Below are 24,557 nucleotides of genomic sequence, written 5' to 3'. Positions count from 1 at the left end.
ACAATGTAAGTCAATGGGGACGGATCCGTTTGAAGTTGACACAATATGGCTCAATTTCAAACAGATCCGTCCCCCATTGACTTTCAATGTAAAGTCTGGACGGATCCGTCTGAGTAACTTTCACACTTTTTTTTTCTAAAATATAATGCAGACGGATCCGTTCTGAACGGATCCCATCGTCTGCATTATAGGAGCGGATCAGTCTGTGCAGACACCAGACGGATCCGCTCTGAACGCAAGTGTGAAAGTAGCCAATGTGCCTAGTACAAAATAATTATACATAAAGAGAGAAAAGCTGACATGTAGATTATGTACATATATTTGTAGCTGTAAATAGGTTGCTGAAAAAAGTCCATTCACGGGAAACAAAGTTTAAAAGCTCTATGGGGCCGATCTTGCTAGAGAATGCTAAAATTGTCATGTCTCCTTTAAGAGACTGCTAAATCTTCTGTATGAAAGAAGCAATCCCTATTAATCTAACTAATCCCGGTGGCGTGATAAAAGATTACAAGCTCTTACAATGTACTACATATGCCCAATTTGCTTTATATTATGCTTGTGTGTGGTATGCATATACATCATGTTTTATTACAAGATATTGCAGAGGTTATTGTGATATACAGAGGCATAAGACATCACAAAGACATAATCTCCAGCCTTGTAGGTTCACAATAGGGCATGCCTCCCCATTCTGTAGAACTACACTGGTCGCTCAGTGACCAATTCAAGCTAAAGCCTTGCTCTCCCTATAGCTACAATAACGTCTTACCTTTGGTGGTTTACTTACCAATACAGGAGGAGAAGGTATTTAGACCAGCAACAGGATCATAATGCGCATCCAACCATTTTGAAGCCTCACTAAATAGGGATACATAAACAAGAAAGAAAAATGTAAAAAAATAAATAAAATTTTATATATATATATATATATATATATATATATATATATATATATATATATATATATACACACACATATACACATATATATATATATATATATATATATATATATATATATATATATATATATATATACACACATACACACACATATATATATATACACATATATATACATACACATAGAAAAATGGCGGCACTGGCTCCAAAATAGAAAATGCGGGTGCACGTCCCAAAGGGAATGGACTGGTTTCCCTAATGAATATAGCAAGAAAAAAAGAGCGGCACTCCAAAAAATAAAGCAGTGAACCCTTTATTCACACCAGTGGTGCAACGTTTCGGCTCTGGTCACGAGAATAGCGTATCTAAAGGCTTGAGGAAGGCTCGTGACCAGAGCCGAAACGTTGCACCAGGAGCCCTGTACAGAATTAGAATGAATTGGCTCTGATAAGTTCAGGAAATGTTTTTTTAGAGTACAAATTTATGAAGTTATTGCGACTTCACGAAGCAATAACTTCGGCTCATCGGTACAAATACAAACTTATTGTTTTCCGAAATACTACCTGTACCACGAGCCACAGGAGAGTAGGGAGGTTAACAATTGGTTTAAGAACTGGTGTAGGAAGGAGGGGTTTGGGTTTCTGGATAACTGGGCCGAGATCTCTGTCGGCTACAGGCACTATCGTAGGGATGGGCTGCACCTCAATGGGGAAGAGGCAGCTGTGTTGGGGGGGGGGTAATTACGTTATAGGATGGGAAGATAGTGCAGATACAGACCGAGGGGGGGATTGGAAGGAGGGACTAGAAGAGTTCAGAAGGAAAGAAGTAGGGTAAAAAAAAAATATATACATAAACCTCTTAATTGTAAGTGTACTAATGCCAGAAGTCTGACTAATAAAACTGGGGAACTGGAATTACTGATGTGTGAGGAGAACTATGACATAGTGGGAATAACTGAGACATGGCTGGATGATAGCTATGACTGGGCAGTTAATGTACAAGGTTACAGTCTGTTTAGAAAGGATCGTCAAAACCGGAGAGGGGGAGGGGTCTGCCTTTATGTAAAGTCCGGTCTAAAGCCCACACTCCGCGAAGGTATAAGTGAGGGACATGAACATGTGGAGTCACTGGGTAAAGATACATGGAGGCAAAAACAATAATAAATTACTAATAGGAGTTGGTTATAAACCACCTAATATACCAGAGTCCACAGAAAATCTACTACTAAACGAGATAGACAAAGACCCTGTGGCCACTGAGGGGTTAACTGCCGCTGATCTGCCAGTACCCGCCTCCTGTATTAATGGGTAATTATCATTGGTGGCACAGTGCGCCCCCCCCCCTCAACCCCCCACCCCATTAAAATCATTGGTGGCACAGTGCCCACTCGCCCCAGTATTAAATTCATTGGTGGCAGTGGCCACAGGGTCCTCTCCCCTCCCCCTCATTGGTGGTGCAGTGGCAGCTTCTGATCGGAGCCCCAGCAGGGGGGGAAATAGTTATTAAATAAAAGGTGTAAAAAAAACACCACACCAAAATATTAAGTATCAAGTATCAAGTCACCCCCTTTCCCAATTTTACATATAAAATGTATAAACCATAAATAAACATATCGCCGCGGCAGAAAAGTACAAACTATTAAAATATTAACAAAAAATCTATGCGGTGGACGCCGGAACAGAAAAAATAAATAAAAACTGTGCGATTCGCCATTTTTTTTTAATGCAGAATGCACGTGGCTTTTTTGGTTTATTTTTTTGTGTGGTATCGAATAGTATTGAGTATCGCAATACTTTTTTATGGTATCGAGAATGAATCAAAAATTTGGTATCACAACAACTCTAGATTCAAATTTTTCGAGTTTCACCTGTATGTTGTATATCTGGACTTCTCTAAAGCATTTGACGTTGTACCGCATAAAAGGTTAGTATATAAAATGAGAATGCTCGGACGGGGAGAAAACATCTGTATGTGGGTAAGTAACTGGCTCAGTGATCGAAAACAGAGGGTGGTTACAGTTGCAAGAAAAAGTATGTGAACCCTTTGGAATGATATGGATTTCTGCACAAATTGGTCATAAAATGTGATCTGATCTTCATCTAAGTCACAACAATAGACAATCACAGTCTGCTTAAACTAATAACACACAAATAATTAAATATTAGGCCCCATGCACACGGCCGTGTTTCACAGCCGTGTGCGGGCCGTGGAACCGCGGCCTGGATCCCTCCTGAGAGCAGGAGCGCACGGCATCACTGGTTGCTATGACGCCGTGCGCTCCCTGCTGCCGCCGCAATACAGTAATACACTGGTATAGATCATACCAGTGTATTACTGTACTGTGCCCACGGCGTGGGGCCTTAACATGTTTTTATTGAACACACCATGTAACATTCACAGTGCAGGTGGAAAAAGTATGTGAACCCTTGGATTTAATAACTGGTTGAACCTCCTTTGGCAGCAATAGCTTCAACCAAGCATTTCCTGTAGTTGCAGATCAGATGTGCACAATGGTCAGGAGTAATTCTTGACCATTCCTCTTTGCAGAACTGTTTCAGTTCAGCAATATTCTTGGGATGTCTGGTGTGAATCGTTTTCTTGAGGTCATGCCACAGCATCTCAATCGGGTTGATGTCAGGACTCTGACTGGGCCACTCCAGAAGGCATATTTTCTTCTGTTTAAGCCATTCTGTTGTTGATTTACTTCTATGCTTTGGGTCGTTGTCCTGTTGCAGCACCCATCTTCTGTTGAGCTTCAGCTGGTGGACAGATGGCCTTAAGTTCTCCTGCAAAATGTCTTGATAAACTTGGGAATTCATTTTTCCTTCGATGATAGCAATCCGTCCAGGCCCTGATGCAGCAAAGCATCCCCAAACCATGATGCCCCACCACCATACTTCATAGTTGGGATGAGGTTTTGATGTTGGTGTGCTGTGCCTCCTTTTCTCCACACATAGTGTTGTGTGTTTCTTCCAAACAAATCAACTTCGGTTTTATCTGTCCACAGAATATTTTGCCAGTACTGCTGTGGAACATCCAGGTGCTCTTGTGCAAACTGTAAACGTGCAGCAATGTTTTTTGGACAGCAGTGGCTTCCTCTGTAGTATCCTCCCATGAAATCCATTCTGGTTTAGTGTTTTACGTACCGTAGATACGCTAACAGGGATGTTAGCATATGCCAGAGACTTTTGTAAGTCTTTAGCTGACACTCTAGGATTCTTCTTCACCTCATTGAGCAGTCTGCGTTGTGCTCTTGCAGTCATCTTTACAGGACGGCCACTGCTAGGGAGAGTAGCAGCAGTGCTGAACTTTCTCCATTTATAGACAATTTGTCTTACCGTGGACTGATAAACAGCAAGGCATGATACTTTTATAACCTTTTCCAGCTTTATGCAAGTCAAGAATTTTTAATCGTAGGTCTTCTGAGAGCTCTTTTGTGCAAGACATCATTCACATCAGGCAATGCTTCATGTGAAAAGCAAATCCAGAACTGGTGTGTGTTTTTTTTTATAGGGCAGGGCAGCTGTAACCAACACCTCCAATCTCATCTCATTGATTGGACTCCAGTTGGCTGACACCTCACTCCAATTAGCTCTTGGAGATGTCATTAGTCTAGGGGTTCACATACTTTTTCCACCTGCACTGTGAATGTTTACATGGTGTGTTCAATAAAAACATGGTAACATTTAATTATTTGTGTGTATTTAGTTTAAGCAGACTGTGATTGTCTATTTATGTGACTTAGATGAAGATATCACATTTTATGACCAATTTGTGCAGAAATCCATATCATTCCAAAGGGATCACATACTTTTTCTTGCAACTGTATTAATGGTACACACTCAGATTGGGTCACTGTCACTAGTGGGGTACCACAGGGGTCAGTATTGTGCCCTATTCTCTTCAATATATTTATTAATGATCTTGTAGAAGGCTTGCACAGTAAAATATAAATTTTTGCAGATGACACTAAACTGTGTAAAGTAATTAACATGGAGGAGGACAGTATACTGCTACAGATGGATCTGGATAGATTGGAGGCCTGAGCAGAGAAGTGGCAGATGAGGTTTACAACTGACAAATATAAGGTTATGCACATGGGAAGGAATAATGCAAGTCACCAGTACATACTAAATGGTAAAACACTGGGTAACGCTGACATGGAAAAGAACCTACGAATTTTGGTGAACAGCAAACTAAGCTGTAGAAACCAGTGTCAGGCAGCTGCTGCCAAGGCTAATAAGATAATGGGTTGCATCAAAAGAGGCATAGATGCCTGTGATGAGAACATAGTCCTACCACTTTACAAATCACTAGTCAGACCACATATGGAGTACTGTGTACAGTTCTGGGCTCCTTTGAACAAGGAAGACATAGAGCTGGAGAGGGTTCAGAAGGTTTGTACACAAACATAGAAGAAGATTCTTTACTGTAAGAGCAGTGAGACTACGGAACTCTCTGCCTGAGGAGGTGGTGATAGTGAGTTTACTAAAATAATTCAAGAGGGGCCTGGATGTATTTCTGGAGTGTAATATTAGGCTATAGTGACTAGATAGGGGTCGTTGATCCAGGGAGTTATCCCGATTGGAGTCAGGAAGGAATTTTTCCCCCCTTAGGCTAGTTTCACACTTGCGGCAGGACGGATCCGGCAGGCTGGTCTCCGTCGGATCCGTCTTGCCGCTGTTTCGCCGTATCGCGGCTCCGTCCCCATTGACTATAATGGGGATGGGGGCAGAGCTCCGGCGCAGCACGGCGAAAGCCGCCGGACTAAAAACTCAGGCATGCAGGACTTTAGTCCGGCGGCTCTCGCCATGCTGCGCCGGAGCGCCGCCCATCCCCATTGGGGACGGAGCCGCGGTCCGGCGAAACAGCGGAAGGACGGATCCGACAGGGAGACCATCCTGCCGGATCCGTCCTGCCGCAAATGTGAAAGTACCCTTAGGCCTCATGCACACAACCGTTTTTCGGGTCCGCATTCAAGTCGCAGTTTTTTGCAGCTCGGGTGCGGACCTATTCACTTCAATGGGGCCGCAAAAGATCCTTTGCTCCGTTCCGTGGCCCCGCAAAAAAATATAGCATGTCCTATTCTTGTCCGTTTTGCGGACAAGAATAGGCATTTCTACAATGGGCCGCCCGTTCCGTAAATTGCGGAAGGCACACGGGTGGCTTCCGTTGTTTGCGGACCACAGAAAAACTGACCGGTCTTGTGCATGAGGCCTTATAGGGAAAATTATTTTTTGCCTTCCTCTTGATCAACTTGCAGGATAACAGGCTGAACTAGATGGACGGATATCTTTTTTTGGCCTTAGTAACATAGTTTATATGTGTAATACTTTACGGAGCTCCTGCTCTGCACAGTATTAGAACAAAGTTTTTTGAAAATCGACTTCGAAAACTTCATCCGAAGTCGCTTCGCTCATGTCTTAAAGACATCATCAGGGTAAAGGCTCATGTACATGAATATGTGCATGAGGCCTAAAATTTGTCTTGCTATCAGTTCTCCTTGGTCCCATTCACACAACCGTGTTTTTGGTCCACATCCAATCTGCATTTTTTGCGGATCCCACATGGACCTCATAATTTCTATGGGTCCGCAAATAAAAATGGACAGCACATTGAGTGCTGTCCGCAAAGAAAAAAACTATCACACGGTGTGCTGTTCGCATCCGTATGTCGGTTCTGCAGTCCAGCAAAAAATACAGAACATGTCCTATTCTTGTCAGTTTTTGGACAAGATTAGGCAGTTTTACAATAGGTCTGCGAAGAAAACGGATGCAACGCAGACGTCATCCGTATTTTTTTGCAAATCCGCATTTTGCATACAGTCGTGTGAATGCAACTTTTGTATCATATGGCCGTCGGACAGGTGCCATGTTAGGCACTGGTCGATAAGAGCTCACTTATTTGTTGACAGCTTTGGGTGACTGCTACTTACTTTACTCTGTATGTTATTTTTGTGAGTATATATTTAATCAATCATACTTTAGTTTGGGACTGTTTTGCCCAAACTCCGCTCTGACTGTGGGAAATGTGCTTAAAGCGGCTGTCTCACTTCAGCAACAGGCATTTATCATGTAGAGGGAGTTAACACAGGGCACTTACTAATGTATTGTTATTATCCATATTGCCTCCTTTGGTGGCTGGATTCATTTTTCCATCATATTACACTTCTTGTTTCCATGGTTACGACCACCCTACAAACCAGCATCAATGACCATGCTTGCATACTACATAAAAAAATAAATAAAGATTTGGCCTTTGCACATAGGCCGGCACTTTTTCTTATAGTGTTCAAGCACAACAACTGATGCTGGACTGCAAGGTGGTCATAGCCATGGAAAGGAGAAGTATATAATATGATAGAAAAAAATGAATCCAGCCAGCAAAGGAAGCAATATGGATAATAAGAATACATTAGTATCTTGTATCAAAGGGAGTCTGTCACCTCCATATGGCCATATACTGTGCTTACATGGCTCTGTAGCACACCTATACAGGATTGTAAAGGTACCTTTGTATTTGTCTTTAAACTTGCACCAGCAGGAAAAACAAAGTATAAATGAGCCCTCGCAAGTGCCCAGGGGAGGAGTTCAGTGTGTAAGTGCCCAGGCTGCTCTGCCTTCTTTTCACTTTACTCCTCCCCAGCCTCTGCCTGCCCTCCAAGTGTCTTGCCTCATCGATAGGTCCGGACTTGGAGGGCGGCAAAGGCAGAGGCTGGGGAGGAGTAAAGTGAAAGGAAGGCAGAGCAGCCTGGGCACCCACACACTGAACACCGCCCCTGGGCACTTGCGAGTGCTCATTTGCATATGAATTCAACTTTGTTTTTCCTGCTGGTGCAAGTTTAAAGACAAATACAAAGGCACCGTTACAATCCTGTATAGGTGTGCTACAGAGCCATGTAAGCACTGTATATGGCCATATAGAGGTGACAAACTGCCTTTAGTACAAGATACTAATGTATTCTTATTATCCATATTGCTCCCTTTGCTGGCTGGATTCATTTTTATATATACAATGTGGAGAATCACAATGGGGGATGATGTGACCATAAACAGCAGGGAACCACAATTAAACAGATGCCGTGAACAAAGGTGTGGTTGCGGTTGCAAGTGCTGATCCCTAGTATTGAACAACTACCTGACTCATGTTCACAGCATCTGACCATAGGATGCTGTAAGGTGTCAATGGACGATGCAATACTACTAATAAAGATGGCAGAAACAATGAACTGCAAGCCTCTCGTCCCACTCTGATCCAGCTAACAAGTTACCTGCCCATGTTGCTGCTGTGGAATGGTGACAATTCCCCCACTGCTTCAACCTCGACACGCGTTTCGCCACGTAGGCTTCGTCAGGAGGTATAAGACAAACTTGGGCATATAAAGGCTAAAGAGGAGGGATTAATTATCACTCACCATGATCATCTGTACTGGGGGTGTATTCCGGCACGAACCGCTCATGTTGCAAGACTGCCTCGTTCAGCGCTCTCGGGTCATCAAATTGCAACCCGATCCCAGCACTTCCGGGTGGCAGTCATACAGAGCATGCTCCAGCCGTGTCATCCCCCAATCACATGATCGCTAACCGGTCACATGGTCCTGATATCATGGACATGTGACCATCTCCCAGGTCCTTCAACCATAGCTAAAAGTACTCCCAGGTCCTGAATACAACTATTATAAACAACTACCAATCATTGAGCTAAAGCTAGCTATCCATAACTCAGCATACCTCTCGATTATCTTCATTTCAGCTCAAAGGTAGATTCATGAAATACAAATATAATCTCAAGATCATTTCATAGTAGAATATATATTTAAATTACCATGATTAAGTTGTAGGGAGAAGGAAAGGGGGGGGGGGGGGAAACCATCCTCTCATCCATTCATACAGGCAAGGCAAAAGTCTAAATCACTAAATGGATACATGATCTTTACATTTAGCCAAAACCTCCGAGCAGAAGAATAAAGTGCATGTGTGCTCAAATAGCTTATATGATCACAGTGACATTTAATGTCAATAATTATTACCAAAATATGAAAAAAAATGTATTACATAGTGAGCGGATCCAACCCCCAATAGCTGGCTGCAGGGCGACTGATCCCAGGGATAGGACTGTTCTATTATGGGCCGGACATTCCATAAAATGTGGAATACACTGTTGTTTAAACTGATGATCTATCCTCTGGATAGATCAGCATCTGTTTTTTTTTTTTTTTCTCCCAGGCTGTGAGCTCTGCGCTGCGATTGGACAGCACTACAGCCTGGGAGAAGGAACGGCCAGGGTGAAACAGGGCAGACTCTGCTTAGTATAACCAATTCAGTGAAGATACCAGAGGACACAGCGGGCGAACGGAGCGATGCCCAGGGATAATAGTAAGTGCAGCGAGATCCCTGGGCGCCGCTCTATGTAGCCTGATAATTATCTTAAAATGTTTGGACCGATGAAAGGTCCTCTTTAAAACTTAAAGGGGTTCTGCACTTTCATTTAACTGATGATCTATCCTCTGGATAGATCATCAGCTTCTGATCGGCAGGGGTCCGACACCCAGGACCCCCGCCGATCAGTTGTTTTAGAAGGCAGCGGCGCTCCAGCAGCGCCGCGGCCTTTTCACTGTTTAGCCGGGCCGCCCGCCCACTGATGTCATGACTAGTATCAACTAGCCTGGGCGGGGCTAAGCTCCATTCAAGTGAACAGTGGGCGGACGACCCGTCGGTAAACAGCAAGAAGGCCGCGGCGCTGCTGGAGCGCCGCTGCCTTCTCAAAACAGGGGGCCGGGGTGAACCCCCGCCGATCAAAAGCTGATGGTCTATCCAGAGGACAGATCATCAGTTAAATGAAAGTGCAGAACCCCTTTAATTTTTCCTGAGCAATGCAGGCGCATATGAAAACGGGACCAACACAGATCCCTTCAGCTGCCAAACGCACATGGAACAGGTCAGCCAGTTTCATAGGTACAAATCTGCTGACAGATGCCCTTTAACCGCCTCCGGACCGCCTAACGCAGATGTGCGGTCCGGAGGCGGCATCGCTGCGCAGAGTCACGCATATACGCGTCATCTCGCGAGACGACGCGCTATGCCGGCCCACGCATGCGCAGTTCGGGCCGGCATTTCGTCAAGGAGTAAATCTTCATCAGCTTGCCAGCGAATGATCGCGGCTGGCAAGCTGATGATTTTTAAAAAATCCAATCAGAGCGCCAGATAACAGATCATATTAGTAAATATGATCTGTTATATGGCTGCCTGCTCCTCTGCTGGTTCTTTTCTTCAGTTGGATCCAGCAGAGGAGCAGGCTACACAGTAAGTACACCAACACTACACACTTAGCCCCAGATCACCCCCCTGAACCCCAATTAACCCTTTGATCACCCCTTTGATCGCCCCTGTCAATCACTAGTGAAAGGAAAAAAGTGATCAGTGCAAACTGTCCCTTTTTTTTTCACTGGTATTGACCGTTAGGTTTTAGGTATAGTTTAGGCCCCTTGGTTAGGTAGTTTAGGGATCGGTTAGCGCCCAGCCCACCGCACCGCAGTCAGTTATTCGCTGATTAACGTATCGCTAATCAGCATTTGTACTTTTATAGTATCTGGAAGTGATCAAAACTGATCACGGTCAGATCTATAATTGTATTAGTGTCACTTTAGTTCTCCCTCCACCCAAAACGCAGTATTTGCCCGATCAGGCCTGATCGGTCGCCCACACCCGCCCCACCGCAGTGACAAAAAAAAATTTTTTTTTGATCGCTGCACATTCACTTTACACGCACTGCGGCGATAAAAAAAAAATCAGTTTTGATATTTTTTATCAACCGCAGCGGCCTCCGGTACTTCGCTAGCCTCCCCTTTGTAAGACAGGCTTGCTTTTTTTTTCTTGGGTAGTCTCAGGGAATACCCCTAAATTTAGTTGCCCACATGTCAAACAGGGGGTATTCTGAAGAGGCCTACAGGCTTCTGACCCAGTCGGATGAGGAATGGGAACCCTCATCTGATGAATCCAGCGGGTCAGAATACGAACCTGTAGAAAGCAGTGGCTCTCTGACCCAAAGTTCGGACGAGGAGGCTGAGGTCCCTGATAGCACCAGGCGTACCCGGCCCCGTGTCGCTAGACCGCAGGTTGCGCAGGATCTGCTTCAAGAGCAGCAGAGTGGGGCTGGTGCTGTCGGATTACGTGGTGAGGCATACACCAGCAGCCCAGCCCTTCCTGGACCTAGTACCAGCACTGCCGTACAACCTGGTGAAGTAGCGAGCACCAGAAGGGCAGTTGAAGCTGGTACGGTGGCACGTGCAGTAGTGACCCCGTTGCAGCCACCGCAAAGACGTGCCCGTAGAGCCCCTAGAATCCCAGAGGTGCTGGCAAACCCTGATTGGCAGTCCCCAACTTCAGCCGCACCTGTAGTTTTCCCTTTCACTGCCCAGTCTGGAGTTCGGGTTGAGACAGCTCAGATCGGTTCGGCCCTGGGATTTTTTGAGCTGTTCTTGACTGCGGAGCTCTTAGACATAGTTGTGGCCGAAACAAACAGATATGCCACACAATTTATAACCGCTAACCCGGGAAGCTATTATGCCCAGCCTTTCCGGTGGAAACCAGTCCAAGTTTCCGAAATTAAAACTTTTCTGGGCCTCCTCCTCAACATGGGTCTAACTAAAAAGCATGAATTGCGGTCATATTGGTCCACGAACCCAATTCATCACATGCCCATGTTCTCTGCTGCTATGTCCAGGACACAATTTGAGACCATCCTGCGTTTCCTGCACTTTAGTGATAACAGCACCTCCCGTCCCAGAGGCCACCCTGCTTTTGACCGGCTCCACAAAATTCGGCCCCTCATAGACCATTTCAACCTGAAATTTGTATACCCCAGAGCAAAACATCTGCGTAGACAAGTCCCTGATACATTTTACCGGGCGCCTTGGCTTCAAACAATACATCCCAAGCAAGGGCGCCCGGTATGGGGTCAAATTGTATAAGCTCTGTGAAAAGAAACAGAGATAAATATCTTGGTCAAATGCCAACTTTGTATAAAAAAAATTGGAAAAGTTGTCTTTTGCCAAGATATTTCTCTCACCCAGCATGGGTATATGTAAAATGACACCCCAAAACACATTGCCCAACTTCTCCTGAGTACGGCGATACCAGATGTGTGACACTTTTTTGCAGCCAAGGTGGGCAAAGGGGCACATATTCCAAAGTGCACCTTTCGGATTTTGCAGGCCATTTTTTTTACAGATTTTGATTGCAAAGTACTTCTCACACATATGGGCCCCTAAATTGCCAGGGCAGTTTAACTAAGCCACAAGTGACCCCATTTTGGAAAGAAGACACCCCAAGGTATTCCGTGAGGGGCACGGTGAGGTCCTAGAATTTTTTTTTTTTTGTCACAAGTTAGCGGAAAATGATGATTATTTTTTTTTCTTTCTCTTTTTTCCTTACAAAGTCTCATATTCCACTAACTTGCGACAAAAAATAAAAAATTCTAGGAACTCGCCAGGCCCCTCACGGAATACCTTGGGGTGTCTTCTTTCCAAAATGGGGTCACTTGTGGCTTAGTTAAACTGCCCTGGCAATTTAGGGGCCCATATGTGTGAGAAGTACTTTGCAATCAAAATCTGTAAAAAAAATGGCCTGCAAAATCCGAAAGGTGCACTTTGGAATATGTGCCCCTTTGCCCACCTTGGCAGCAAAAAAGTGTCACACATCTGGTATCGCCGTACTCAGGAGAAGTTGGGGAATGTGTTTTGGGGTGTCATTTTACATATACCCATGCTGGGTGAGAAAAATATCTTGGTCAAATGCCAACTTTGTATTAAAAAAAAAAAATGGGAAAAGTTGTCTTTTGCCAAGATATTTCTCTCACCCAGCATGGGTATATGTAAAATGACACCCCAAAACACATTCCCCAACTTCTCCTGAGTACGGCGATACCAGATGTGTGACACTTTTTTGCTGCCAAGGTGGGCAAAGGGGCACATATTCCAAAGTGCACCTTTCGGATTTCGCAGGCCATTTTTTACACATTTTGATTGCAAAGTGGGATAAGACATTCTTCAGATATATAAATGAAAAAAGGAAATTAAAACAAGGAATAACTAAATTAAAAATAAAGGACGGAAGGTATGTAGAAGAGAATAAAGGGCTAGCCGACTGCCTTAATGAATACTTCTGTTCAGTTTTTACAAAAGAAAAAGAAGGAGAAGGACCTCCACTAGAAAGGATGACTATTAAATCGTTTGATGCATGTGTCTTTACAGAGGAAGATGTTCTAAGTTTGCTGTCTAAAGTGAAGACAAATAAGTCACAGGGGCCTGATGAGATACACCCAAAATTATTAAAAGAGCTTAGTGGTGAGCTGGCAAAACCGTTAACAGATTTATTTAACCAATCATTAGTAACAGGAGTCGTCCCGGAAGATTGGAAATTGGCAAATGTCGTGCCCATTCACAAGAAAGGTAGTAAGGAGGAATCGAGCAACTATAGACCAGTGAGTCTGACATCAATAGTAGGCAAATTAATGGAAACCCTATTAAAGGATAGGATTGTGGAACATCTAAAATCCCATGGATTGCAAGATGAAAAACAGCATGGGTTTACTTCAGGGAGATCATGTCAAACAAATCTTATAGATTTTTTTGACTGGGTGACTAAAATAATAGACGGTGGAGGTGCAGTAGACATTGCATATCTAGATTTTAGTAAGGCTTTTGACACTGTCCCACATAGAAGACTTATCAATAAACTGCAGTCATTGAGCATGGACTCCCATATTGTTGAGTGGATTAGGCAGTGGCTGAGTGACAGACAACAGAGGGTTGTAGTCAATGGAGAACATTCAAAACAAGGTCATGTTACCAGTGGGATTCCACAGGGATCTGTACTGGGACCAATTTTGTTTAATATCTTCATAAGTGATATTGCAAAAGGCCTCGATGGTAAGGTTTGTCTTTTTGCTGATGACACAAAGATATGTAACAGGGTTGATGTTCCTGGAGGGAAACGCCAAATGGAAAAGGATTTAGGAAAACTAGAAGAATGGTCAGAACTCTGGCAACTGAAATTTAATGTGGATAAGTGCAAGATAATGCACCTGGGGCGTAAAAACCCAAGGGCAGAATATAGAATATTTGACACAGTCCTGACCTCAGTATCTGAGGAAAGGGATTTAGGAGTAATTATTTCAGAAGACTTAAAAGGTGGGAAGACAATGTAATAAAGCAGCACGAAATGCCAGCAGAATGCTTGGATGTATAGGGAGAGGTATAAGCAGTAGAAAGAGTGAAGTGCTTATGCCGCTGTACAGAACACTGGTGAGACCTCACTTGGAGTATTGTGCGCAGTACTGGAGGCCATATCTCCAGAAGGATATAGATACTCTAGAGAGAGTTCAGAGAAGAGCTACTAAACTGGTCCATGGATTGCAGGATAAAACTTACCAGGAAAGGTTAAAAGACCTTAATATGTATAGCTTGGAAGAAAGAAGAGACAGAGGGGATATGATAGAAACTTTTAAATACATAAAGGGAATCAACTCGGTAAAGGAGGAGAGCATATTTAAAAGAAGAAAAACTACCACAAGAGGACACAGTTCTAAATTAGAGGGGCAAAGGTTTAAAAGTAATATAAGGAAGTATTACTTTACTGAGAGAGTAGTGGATGCATGGAATAGCCTTCCTGCAGAAGTGGTAGCGGCAAATACAGTGAAGGAGTTTAAGCATGCATGGGATAGGCATAAGGCTATCCTTCATATAAGATAGGGCCAGGGACTATTCATAGGATTCAGATATATTGGGCAGACTAGATGGGCCAAATGGTTCTTATCTGCCGACACATTCTATGTTTCTATGTTTCTAAAGTACTTCTCACACATATGGGCCCCTAAATTGCCAGGGCAGTATAACTACGCCACAAGTGACCCCATTTTGGAAAGAAGACACCCCAAGGTATTCTGTGAGGGGCATGGCGAGTTCCTAGAATTTATTTTTTTTTGTCGCAAGTTAGTGGAATATGAGACTTTGTAAGAAAAAAAAAAAATAAAAAATCATCATCATTTTCCGCTAACTAACTTTTCTATGAACTCACTATGCCCATCAGCGAATACCTTAGGGTGTCTACTTTCCGAAATGGGGTCATTTGTGGGGGTTTTCTACTGTCTGGGCATTGCAGAACCTCAGGAAACACGACAGGTGCTCAGAAAGTCAGAGCTGCTCCAAAAAGCGGAAATTCACATTTGTGTACCATAGTTTGTAAACGCTATAACTTTTACCCAAACCATTTTTTTTTTTTTTGCCCAAACATTTTTTTTTTTTTATCAAAGACATGTAGAACTATAAATTTAGCGAAAAATGTATATATGGATGTCGTTTTTTTTTGCAAAATTTTATAGCTGAAAGTGAAAAGTGTCATTTTTTTGCAAAAAAAATCGTTAAATTTCGATTAATAACAAAAAAAGTAAAAATGTCAGCAGCAATGAAATACCAACAAATGAAAGCTCTATTAGTGAGAAGAAAAGGAGGTAAAATTAATTTGGGTGGTAAGTTGCATGACCGAGCGATAAACGGTGAAAGTAGTGTAGTGCAGAAGTGTAAAAAGTGGCCTGGTCATGAAGGGGGTTTTAGCTAGCGGGGCTGAAGTGGTTAAAGGGAACCTGTCACCTGGATTTTGTGTCTAGAGCTGAGGACATGGGTTGCTAGATGGCCGCTAGCACACCCGCAATACCCAGTCCCTCCCCATAGCTCTGTGTGCTTTTATTGTGTTAAAAAAAAAGATTTGATCCATATGCAAATTAACCTGAGATGAGTCCTGTATGTGAGATGAGTCAGGTACATTCAGGTTAATTTGCATATGGATCAAATCGTTTTTTTGTTTAGTTTTTTACACAATAAAAGCACACAGAGCTATTAGGACTGAGTATTGCAGATGTGCTAGTGGCCATCTAGCAAACCATGTACTCAGCTCTATGCACAAAACCCCGTTGACAGGTTCCCTTTAAGTATGCCTGCTGCAGTTTCATTCATCTCTATGAGACCACCAGAGTTTGCAGAACTATTGTGCAACAGTAGTAAAACATAAAAAGTATTTATACCCCTTGAACTTTTCCACGTTACACCCACAAACCCAATGTATTTTATTGTGATTTTATGATGGCTAACCTACGGCACTCCAGCTGTGGTAAACCTACAACTCCCAGCATGCTCCATTCATTTTTATGGAGAACAGCCAAGCAAGTGTGCATCTTGGAAGTTGTACTTTTACCACAGCTGGAGTGCGGGAGGTTAGCCATCACTGTAGCAAGTATGTGTCAAGTGAAAAGAAAATGATACGTGGTTTTCAAAATTTTTTATAAATAAAAATCTGTGTGGCGTGCATATCTATTAAGCCCCCTGTACCCCGATACTGCTAAATAAAATTGCCTTCAGAAGTCACTAAATTAGAGAGTCCATCTATGTGTCATTTATTCTTAGTATAGCTACAGCTGTTCTGTAAAGGGCCCAGTGGTTTGTTAGTGAACATCAGTAATCAAACAGCATCATGAAAACCAAGGAACACACCAGACAGATCTGGGATAAAGTTGCGGAGAATCAGCCTGCATTTGTGGGAGGGGCGTAGGCACCTATAAAACAGAGGCACACCCTCACCTTACTTGCGTGCGTTTCCAGTGCCTGAAATGCCACTACGAGTGTCACACGGCCCATCACAGCGCGCCATTCCAGGTAAGCAGGGCCCGTCTGGGTCCCTCTCGTCCACCTCCGCATCCGTCTGGCTTGCAGGGTAAGTACGTCCCTTCTCCGGTTCCTCACCCCTCGGCCACAGTGTTCCATTGTTACCCGCCCACGCTCCCGGCTGGCCTCCACCGCACTTCCTGATTGCCGGCGCTGCAGGGTCATGTGGGACGCTAGGTCCGGGGCTGGCCGCTCGGCGTCCTAGTTTCCCAGCAATGAGGTTCGCATCCCCGGCTGGCGCACACGTGACCATGGCGCAGCATGTCTAGGGCAATGTGTTCTCCTGCTTCCGGCGCCCGCTAGTTCTTGTCTGGCCCAAACGTTTGCGGGGTGGGGGAATGGAGCCGCTGTTGCTATGCAGTTTCAGCGGCTGTGCCTGTTAGTCTCCAGCAGCCACCCCCCCCCCCCCCCCCCCCCGCAGGGCCTGGGGCTGCTCCGGTTTGGGGGGGGCCCCCCCATCAGTGATTGTTCCTTCTGCCAGTTACAGCACACGATGCCTATCAGACAAGCAGGCCAGCAGAAACCACAGGCAACACGTAATTTCCATGTCTTAGGGTGTTGTATTAAAGAAGTCTCCATGAGCATGTATCCACACTTACCACATTAAATTATTTAATGGTTACGTAACTTGCATTTCTTGGCCGTCAAAAACCTCAGGTGATATATATATATATATATATATATATATATATATATATATATATATATATATATATATATTTTTTTTTTTTTTTTATTAAATCTTGTCCTGCTCGTCACGATACTGGTTGTTTTGCAGACCCTGGATGCTCCCCTGTTCCAGCTGCATACAGTCAGCCAAACTTCTCTCTAATAGTCTGTCCGTCGTTCCGTCTGAGCCGACCGCCGCCTACATCTGCGGACATTTCGGTAACTACTTTATATCTGTAAAGAATAAATCAATCAAGGCAACTGGACTTACTGTAGATTTCTTGAAAACGTTTCACTCGTTCTTCCAACGAGCTTTCTCAATCTGGAGTGACTGTACAAGAATTCTCTGGGAATAAATATGTAACTGAATCCACATCTGGTAATTATACCCAGCATGGGGTCAAAGGTGTTGATTCCATTATCCTAACTGGAGTCAGTAGGTGATAAACATCACATTCCTGTCTGCTTTAAACCCAGGCAACAACTTGTTCACCCAAAAGACGCAACACCTAAACACAAGATGCACAACATGGTGCACGCAGTCCAGTGCAATGAGGAATGCTCAGAACTGTATATCGGCGAAACAAAACAACTACATCAGCATATGGCTCAGCATAGAAGATTCAGCCGTGTACTTACATCTAAAAGGAACAGGTCACACCTTTAAAGACAGTAAGTGTTTTGGATAAGGAGGCAGATTGGTACAAACGAGGTGTGAAGGATGCCAGCTACGTAAAAATGGAGAAGCCAAGCTTGAATAGAGGTGGGGGGGGGGGGGGGGGGTAGACATCTATTGTCTGCCACATACAATGCTGTCTTGACACCTTTTTCTGGGAGGTCATTATTACCTACTGACTCCAATTAGGATAATGGATTCAACACCTTTGACCCCATGCTGGGTATAATGACCTCTGACTCCATGCTGGGTATAATTACCAGATGTTGATTCAGTTACATATTTATTCCCGGAGAATTCTTGTACAGTCACTCAGAATTGAGAATGCTTGTTGGAAGAACGAGTGAAACATTTTCAAGAAATCTACAGTAAGTCCAGTTGCCTTGATTTATTCTTTACAGATATACCATGACCTGGATAAATGAGAACCTTCACAGACATACAGTAACTACTTTAGTTTCCGACTCATTCCGTCACTCAGTCCCACGTCAGTTATGAATGTCACTACCAGTCACGGTCAGCCCCCCAAGGTTTGGTAGTAACCATTTCTATTGCCGGCCGTTTTGGGCTCACTTTCAGGTCACCATGTCGTCTGATTTTGGACAGACAGACTATTCATCACCTATTAGATGACGATACACTTATATTTAAACCGGCAGATAAAGGAGGAGCCCTGGTGATTCTTGATAAAGATTATTATGTGCAAGAAATTTTAGGCCAATTATCAGATAATGAAACGTACATAATTTTGCCAAGGGATCCGATATTTCATATCAAGCGTGAGCTTGAAAAAAATATAATTAGGCAATATGAAGCGAATGCCACTATAGATCAGAAATTTGCAGAATTTCTTATTAAACAACATCCTATAACCCCTGTATTTTATACCCTCACCAAGGTACACAAATCTATGGAACGTCCTCCTGGACGAACAATAGTCGCAGCAACTTATTTAATACTGACTCCTCCTGCCATCCTCCTTGAAAAAGTTCTTACACCCTTAACACAGACCACCCCTTCGTATTTAAGGGATACTCACCATTTCTTAGAGGAACTTAGAAAAATTAAGATTGATACAGATTGCATACTAGTGACTCTAGATGTGTGTAGCTTATATACCTCCATAACTCATAACAAAGGATTAACCGCAGTGCGGAATAGGTTGGATCGTAGTGAATACACATCACATCAGAAAGATTTTTTCCTTGCCCTTCTGACCATAGTCCTGACTCGAAATTACTTTCTTTTTCAAGATACTTACTATCAACAGTGCCGCAGGACTGCGATGGGGTCCAATGTCGCACCGCCGTATGCAAATTGCTATATGGCTCAGTTCGAACAGGATTTTGTATATCCTCATCCACTTTTTCAAGAGCATTGAATTTTTTGGAAGCGTTTTATAGATGATGTGTTTTGCATATGGCGGTGCGACATTGTGACACTTCAAGAATTTATTGCATAATATATATATATATATATATATATATATATATATATATATATATATATATATATATATATATATAAATAAAAAAGATATATATAAAAAAAAAAAAACTCCCCCTAGTTATACAGTACCACCCTTGGATTAATCGTATAAGGACAGTCATTAATAAACATTGGAATATTATAACCAGGTCTTACCCCCAGATAGCAGAATTTCAAAGTCCTCTGATGTTATGCTATAAGCGGGCAAGGAATTTAAAAGGATAAAATCATTAGAGCAGATATAGGCACTGTTAAAAAGGGCCCCCGACAAATGACATTTTCTACTGTCAGGAAGGGCACCTTCTCCTGTTTAAGTTGTATCCACTGCTCTAGTATAATAAAAGGTCCTTATACCTCACACCCACAGACTGGGGAACAAATTCCAATACAGGGCCATTTCACGTGCAATAGTTCCTATATTGTATACCTGCTGAAATGTCCATGTGGACTCTGCTATGTAGGGGAGACTACAATGAGGATGAAAGATCGATTTGCTAAACACAAATCGACCATCCGCAATGAAAATTTATTATTGCCGAATCATTTGCATTTTTTTTCAACAAAAACAATGTTTCTCAACTTCGATTCCAAATTAGGGGAGGTAATAGGGTGGAGTTACTATTAAAGCGTGAAGCCTATTGGATTCACCAGCTACAAACGATGACACCCAAGGGGTTGAACCGGAAGTACGCGGTGAGCAGTTTTCTATGAGAACATGTAGGAGATGTTTATTGTGTATAACTATTTGTTTTTGCTCGATCTAGTTAACTATTTTGTTTCTATACTTTATATGCGTCTCCGCAGTGTAACTGACATACAACGATCTTCGATGATACAGGAGGATCGCTGTCCAGGGACAGAAAACCTTAGCATCAAGCAAGGCCGCACGGTTGCTGAGAACTTGGTGGCCATCCCGGACGGCACAATTTGAAAAAGATCCACCAGCAGCATAAAAGGCAGTACAACGGCAGTCAGAGGGCTACCACTGATGAAGAAGGCAGCTAAGTCCTTCGAAACGCGTCTGGTGACCTCCCTCCAAAACCTGCTAAAGAACCTCATCCTGGAAGCGCTTCCAAATAACTGAGTTCATCTGGATCAAAAAAAGACCCCCAGCGAAAATCTTAAAACCAAGTCCGGCAAAGGCACGCGAGACGCCAGAGAAGTGACGTCATACCCACGCGGCACGCCGAGAAGACCGGGAAACAGACACTGCAGAGCGCAGCAAGGCCGCTCCAACAGCCAGGACACCCCGCAAAGAAGGTAAACAGTCAGGGTGCAGTCTTTTCTAATGTGTGGGACGCCACACTAAGTACAGCACCCGACTGACATACCACCTATAAAGTTCATGTTCATTATTGCGTTGCGGCCTGGTTTTTTCTTTTTTATACCTTCTAGGTGGACCAACCGATGAACCAGCTGCAGCACTGATGTGCACTCTGACAGAAGCATTGCGCTGCTGTCAGATTACACAAAAGTCGGTGTATGCGGCGCTGCAAGACGAGATTTCTCCTCTGCAGTAAAAAAGATAAGTTTGCCGAGGCTTATGAGCTGAGGAGGAGGCGGTGTTCATATGCTTTGGCAAACACTTTGTATATATATATATATATATATAAAAAAAAAAATAAAAAAAAAAAAAAATAAAAAAAAATGCAATTTATTCATCCACATTTATTGATGTGAATGGAGTAATCGGTTTGCCAGGGCATATGGGCTGAGTGGGTATGGATGTTGGGCGGAGCTCCTATGTCCTGGCAGACGCCTTTCCCCTCTTTTTTGGGGGGCAGAGATTTTTTCATCCACATTGATCGATGCGAATGAAGAAATCTGTGCCGGTCATTTTTTCTTTCAGCCCAGAGGCTGAACGAAAAGATAAAATCTCATTACTCGTATGCTCAATATAAGGAGAATAGCAGAAACTCCTAATGCTGGCCATACATGTAATGATTGCAGAGACCCTCAAATGCCAGGGCAGTACAAACACCCCACAAATGACCCATTTTGGAAAGAAGACACCCTAAGGTATTCGCTGATGGGCATAGTGAGTTCATCAAAGTTTTTATTTTTTGTCACAAGTTAGCGGAAAATGATGTTTTTTTTTTTTTCTTACAAAGTTTCATATTCCACTAACTTGTGACACAAAATAAAAACTTCCATGAACTCACTATGCCCATCATGAAATACCTTGGGGTGTCTTCTTTCCAAAATGGGGTCACATGTGGGGTATTTATACTGCCCTGGCATTTTAGGGGCCCTAAAGCGTGAGAAGAAGTCTGGAATCCAAATGTCTAAAAATGCCCTCCTAAAAGGAATTTGTGCCCCTTTGCCCACCTAGGCTGCAAAAAAGTGTCACACATGTGGTATCGCCGTACTCAGGAGAAGCTGGGCAATGTGTTTTGGGAAGTCTTTTTACATATACCCATGCTGGGTGAGAGAAATATCTAATATCTCTAAAAGTCAACTTTTCCCTTTGTAAAAATAAATAAATAAAAAAAAAGAAAAGAAAAAAAACCACCATCATTTTCTGCTAACTTGTGACAAAAAATAAAAAAACTTCTATGAACTCACTATGCCCATCAGCGAATACCTTAGGGTGTCTACTTTCCGAAATGGGGTCATTTGTGGGGTGTTTCTACTGTCTGGGCATTGTAGAACCTCAGGAAACATGACAGGTGCTCAGAAAGTCAGAGCTGCTTCAAAATGTGGAAATTCACATTTTTGTACCATAGTTTGTAAACGCTATAACTTTTGCGCAAACCAATAAATATACATTTATTGCATTTTTTTTAATCAAAGACATGTAGAACAATAAATTTATATAGAAATGTACTTTTATTTGAAACATTTTACAACTGACATTTTTTTGCAAAAAAAAAAAAAGGGTAAATTTGGATTCATAACAAAAAAAGTCAAAATGTCAGCAGCAATGAAATACCACCAAATGAAAGCTCTATTAGTGAGAAGAAAAGGAGGCAAAATTCATTTGGGTGGTAAGTTGTATGACCGAGCAAAAAACGGTGAAAGTAGTGAAGTGCAGAATTGTAAAAAGTGGTTTGGTCATTAAGAGGGTTTAAGCTAGGGGAGCCGAGGTGGTTAAAAACCACAATAAAAATTACACCAGTGTGGTATTGTTGTAAATTGTCCTGACCTGGAGAATAAAGTTAACAGGTAAATTTTACCATATAGTGAACACCATAAAATAAAAATAAATAAATAAAATAAATGTGTCAGAATTGCGTTTTTTCCCAATTCCACCCCATTTGTATTATTATCTCCACTACATGTGTTTACTGTATGCAACCGTAAAAGGAAGCCATTAGAAAGTACAACACAAAAAAAGTTAAGACTGGGAAGGAGGGGAGTGAAAAATTGAAAAAACGCAAGGTCCTCTAAGGCATAAATAGGAGTAAATTTGGGAGATCTATCAAACTGATGTAAAGTGGAACCGGCTTAGTTTCCCAAGCAACCAGATTACAGCGCTCCAGATGGCGACCAAAATGGTCACCAATGCGACTTAGAATTTACAAATGGCGACGGGACTTTTTAGTCTTGTCGCCATATGCGACTACTAAAATCCCCTCCTGCAACTCCGCAGTTAAATCATGGGAGACAGGATCGTTCACATCAGGAGCCCCTCTGCAGCAATGATCGCCGATGCGGGGCTCCTCTAGATGTGCTGTAGTATCATCAGCACGAGCCAAGTCTGGCCCCTTTAAGAGGCCGTGACCCTGACTGTGAAAGGGGGAATGTACTAGTCATGTGACCTTGAGTGGCCGTGGTTAACCCCTAGTTGGCCGTGTGACACCATCACCTGTGTCCTGCTGCTGTAGCTGTGTGTTCCCAGGTCTGGTGCAGGACAGGTGGGTAGGTGTTGTGCTGGAGGTACGCCGCGTGTAGCGACGGCTCCGATTGGGCCTGTTGGTTCTGGAGAGGCCAAGGATGAACAGAGGCTCCTCCTCCTCCCTGTACACAAGAATAGGACGGTATAGACTGCTCTGTGCATGTACCGAGCCTGAGATCTGATGGCTCCATAGCTCCCTGTAGATATATAGTGCCCTATAAAATCTACACTGTATTACAGTATATAGATATATATTGTGTGACACAGTGAGGTTTTGTCTGGTAAAACAGGTATTTTCCTCCCAGCATGTGCTGCTGGGCTGATTTACAGCCAGGTGAGGTCAAATACAGACCAGATTTGAACTGCCGTTCCAGGTTTTGGCAGCACCTTGCTGTCCTTAAATAGGCAGTGGGGCTCAGAAGCAAGGTCTCTGTGTTGGAATATGGGAGTCTTGAGTCTGGGTGAAGGCTTGCTACCTGTTTGGCGTGAAAACAGGTTGGTGCTGCTATACTCAAGGACTCATTGAGGCAGAATTGCCACATGGTGTGAATTAACAACACTGCAAAGAGACTTTTTGTTTGATTATGACTGCTTGTTTTGTCACTTGCCTAAGGTGTGAATAAACACTGAACTGTTTGATCCAAAGAACTTGTTGTTGCCTCTATAATGCGTCCGCTAATCCTGTCTACCAGAGTGAAACCCCACAATTAGTGGAGGATGCAGGCAAAGCAGTGAGGCAGTGGTTTCTGCATTTTTCAGGCACAGTTGTATGTCGTACATTAAACCAGCTGTATTACAACCAGTGCCCCACAACAAAATAGAGACTGTTGTGAAGGCCCTCATAGAGGCTAATTTGCAGCATAGAGCAACAAACCTGCAGCAATGCGAGGCTAATAAGCAGCAGCAGGAGACTAACCAGTTGCTGCTACAACACGTGATGGCTTTGCAGACAGCAGGAGCATCCCCGAGTATCCACAATGCCCAGAAAGCAGTCCGTGCCGCGATTCCTCAGATGACCCCCGCAGACTACATCAAAAGCTACCTGGCGATGTACGAGAAAGTGGCCATCAGGGAAAAGCTACCCCGTGACCAGTGGTCTGAGGTCGTCTACCAGATAGTCAAGGGTGAGATTCTGGCAAGACTGGGGTTTAATGCGTTGGTCCAGTGGGTGCATCAGTGGGGGTTCAACCCGGCTGAGCCTGCAAGACACCAGTATTATTTCACCTCTTGCAAAAATGTCTACAGCTTGACGTGCCGAGTACCACTGC

General features: G+C 43.3%; 1 protein-coding gene across 2 annotated transcripts in view; it reads right to left on the bottom strand.

Moving 5' to 3' along the window:
• The window catches only part of BBS1 (Bardet-Biedl syndrome 1), a 331,388-nt gene that overhangs the window by 291,895 nt on the left and 14,936 nt on the right, over positions 1-24,557 (bottom strand). For both annotated transcript variants that reach the window (XM_044270034.1, XM_044270035.1), the window contains exon 2: positions 788-858. In XM_044270034.1, the coding sequence (XP_044125969.1) occupies positions 788-858 (71 nt within the window). The remainder of the gene's footprint in view (positions 1-787; positions 859-24,557) is intronic.

The sequence above is a fragment of the Bufo gargarizans genome, chromosome 10, assembly GCF_014858855.1.
Source record: "Bufo gargarizans isolate SCDJY-AF-19 chromosome 10, ASM1485885v1, whole genome shotgun sequence".
Lineage (NCBI taxonomy): Eukaryota > Metazoa > Chordata > Amphibia > Anura > Bufonidae > Bufo > Bufo gargarizans.
This window is presented reverse-complemented; position numbering and strand designations above follow the sequence as displayed.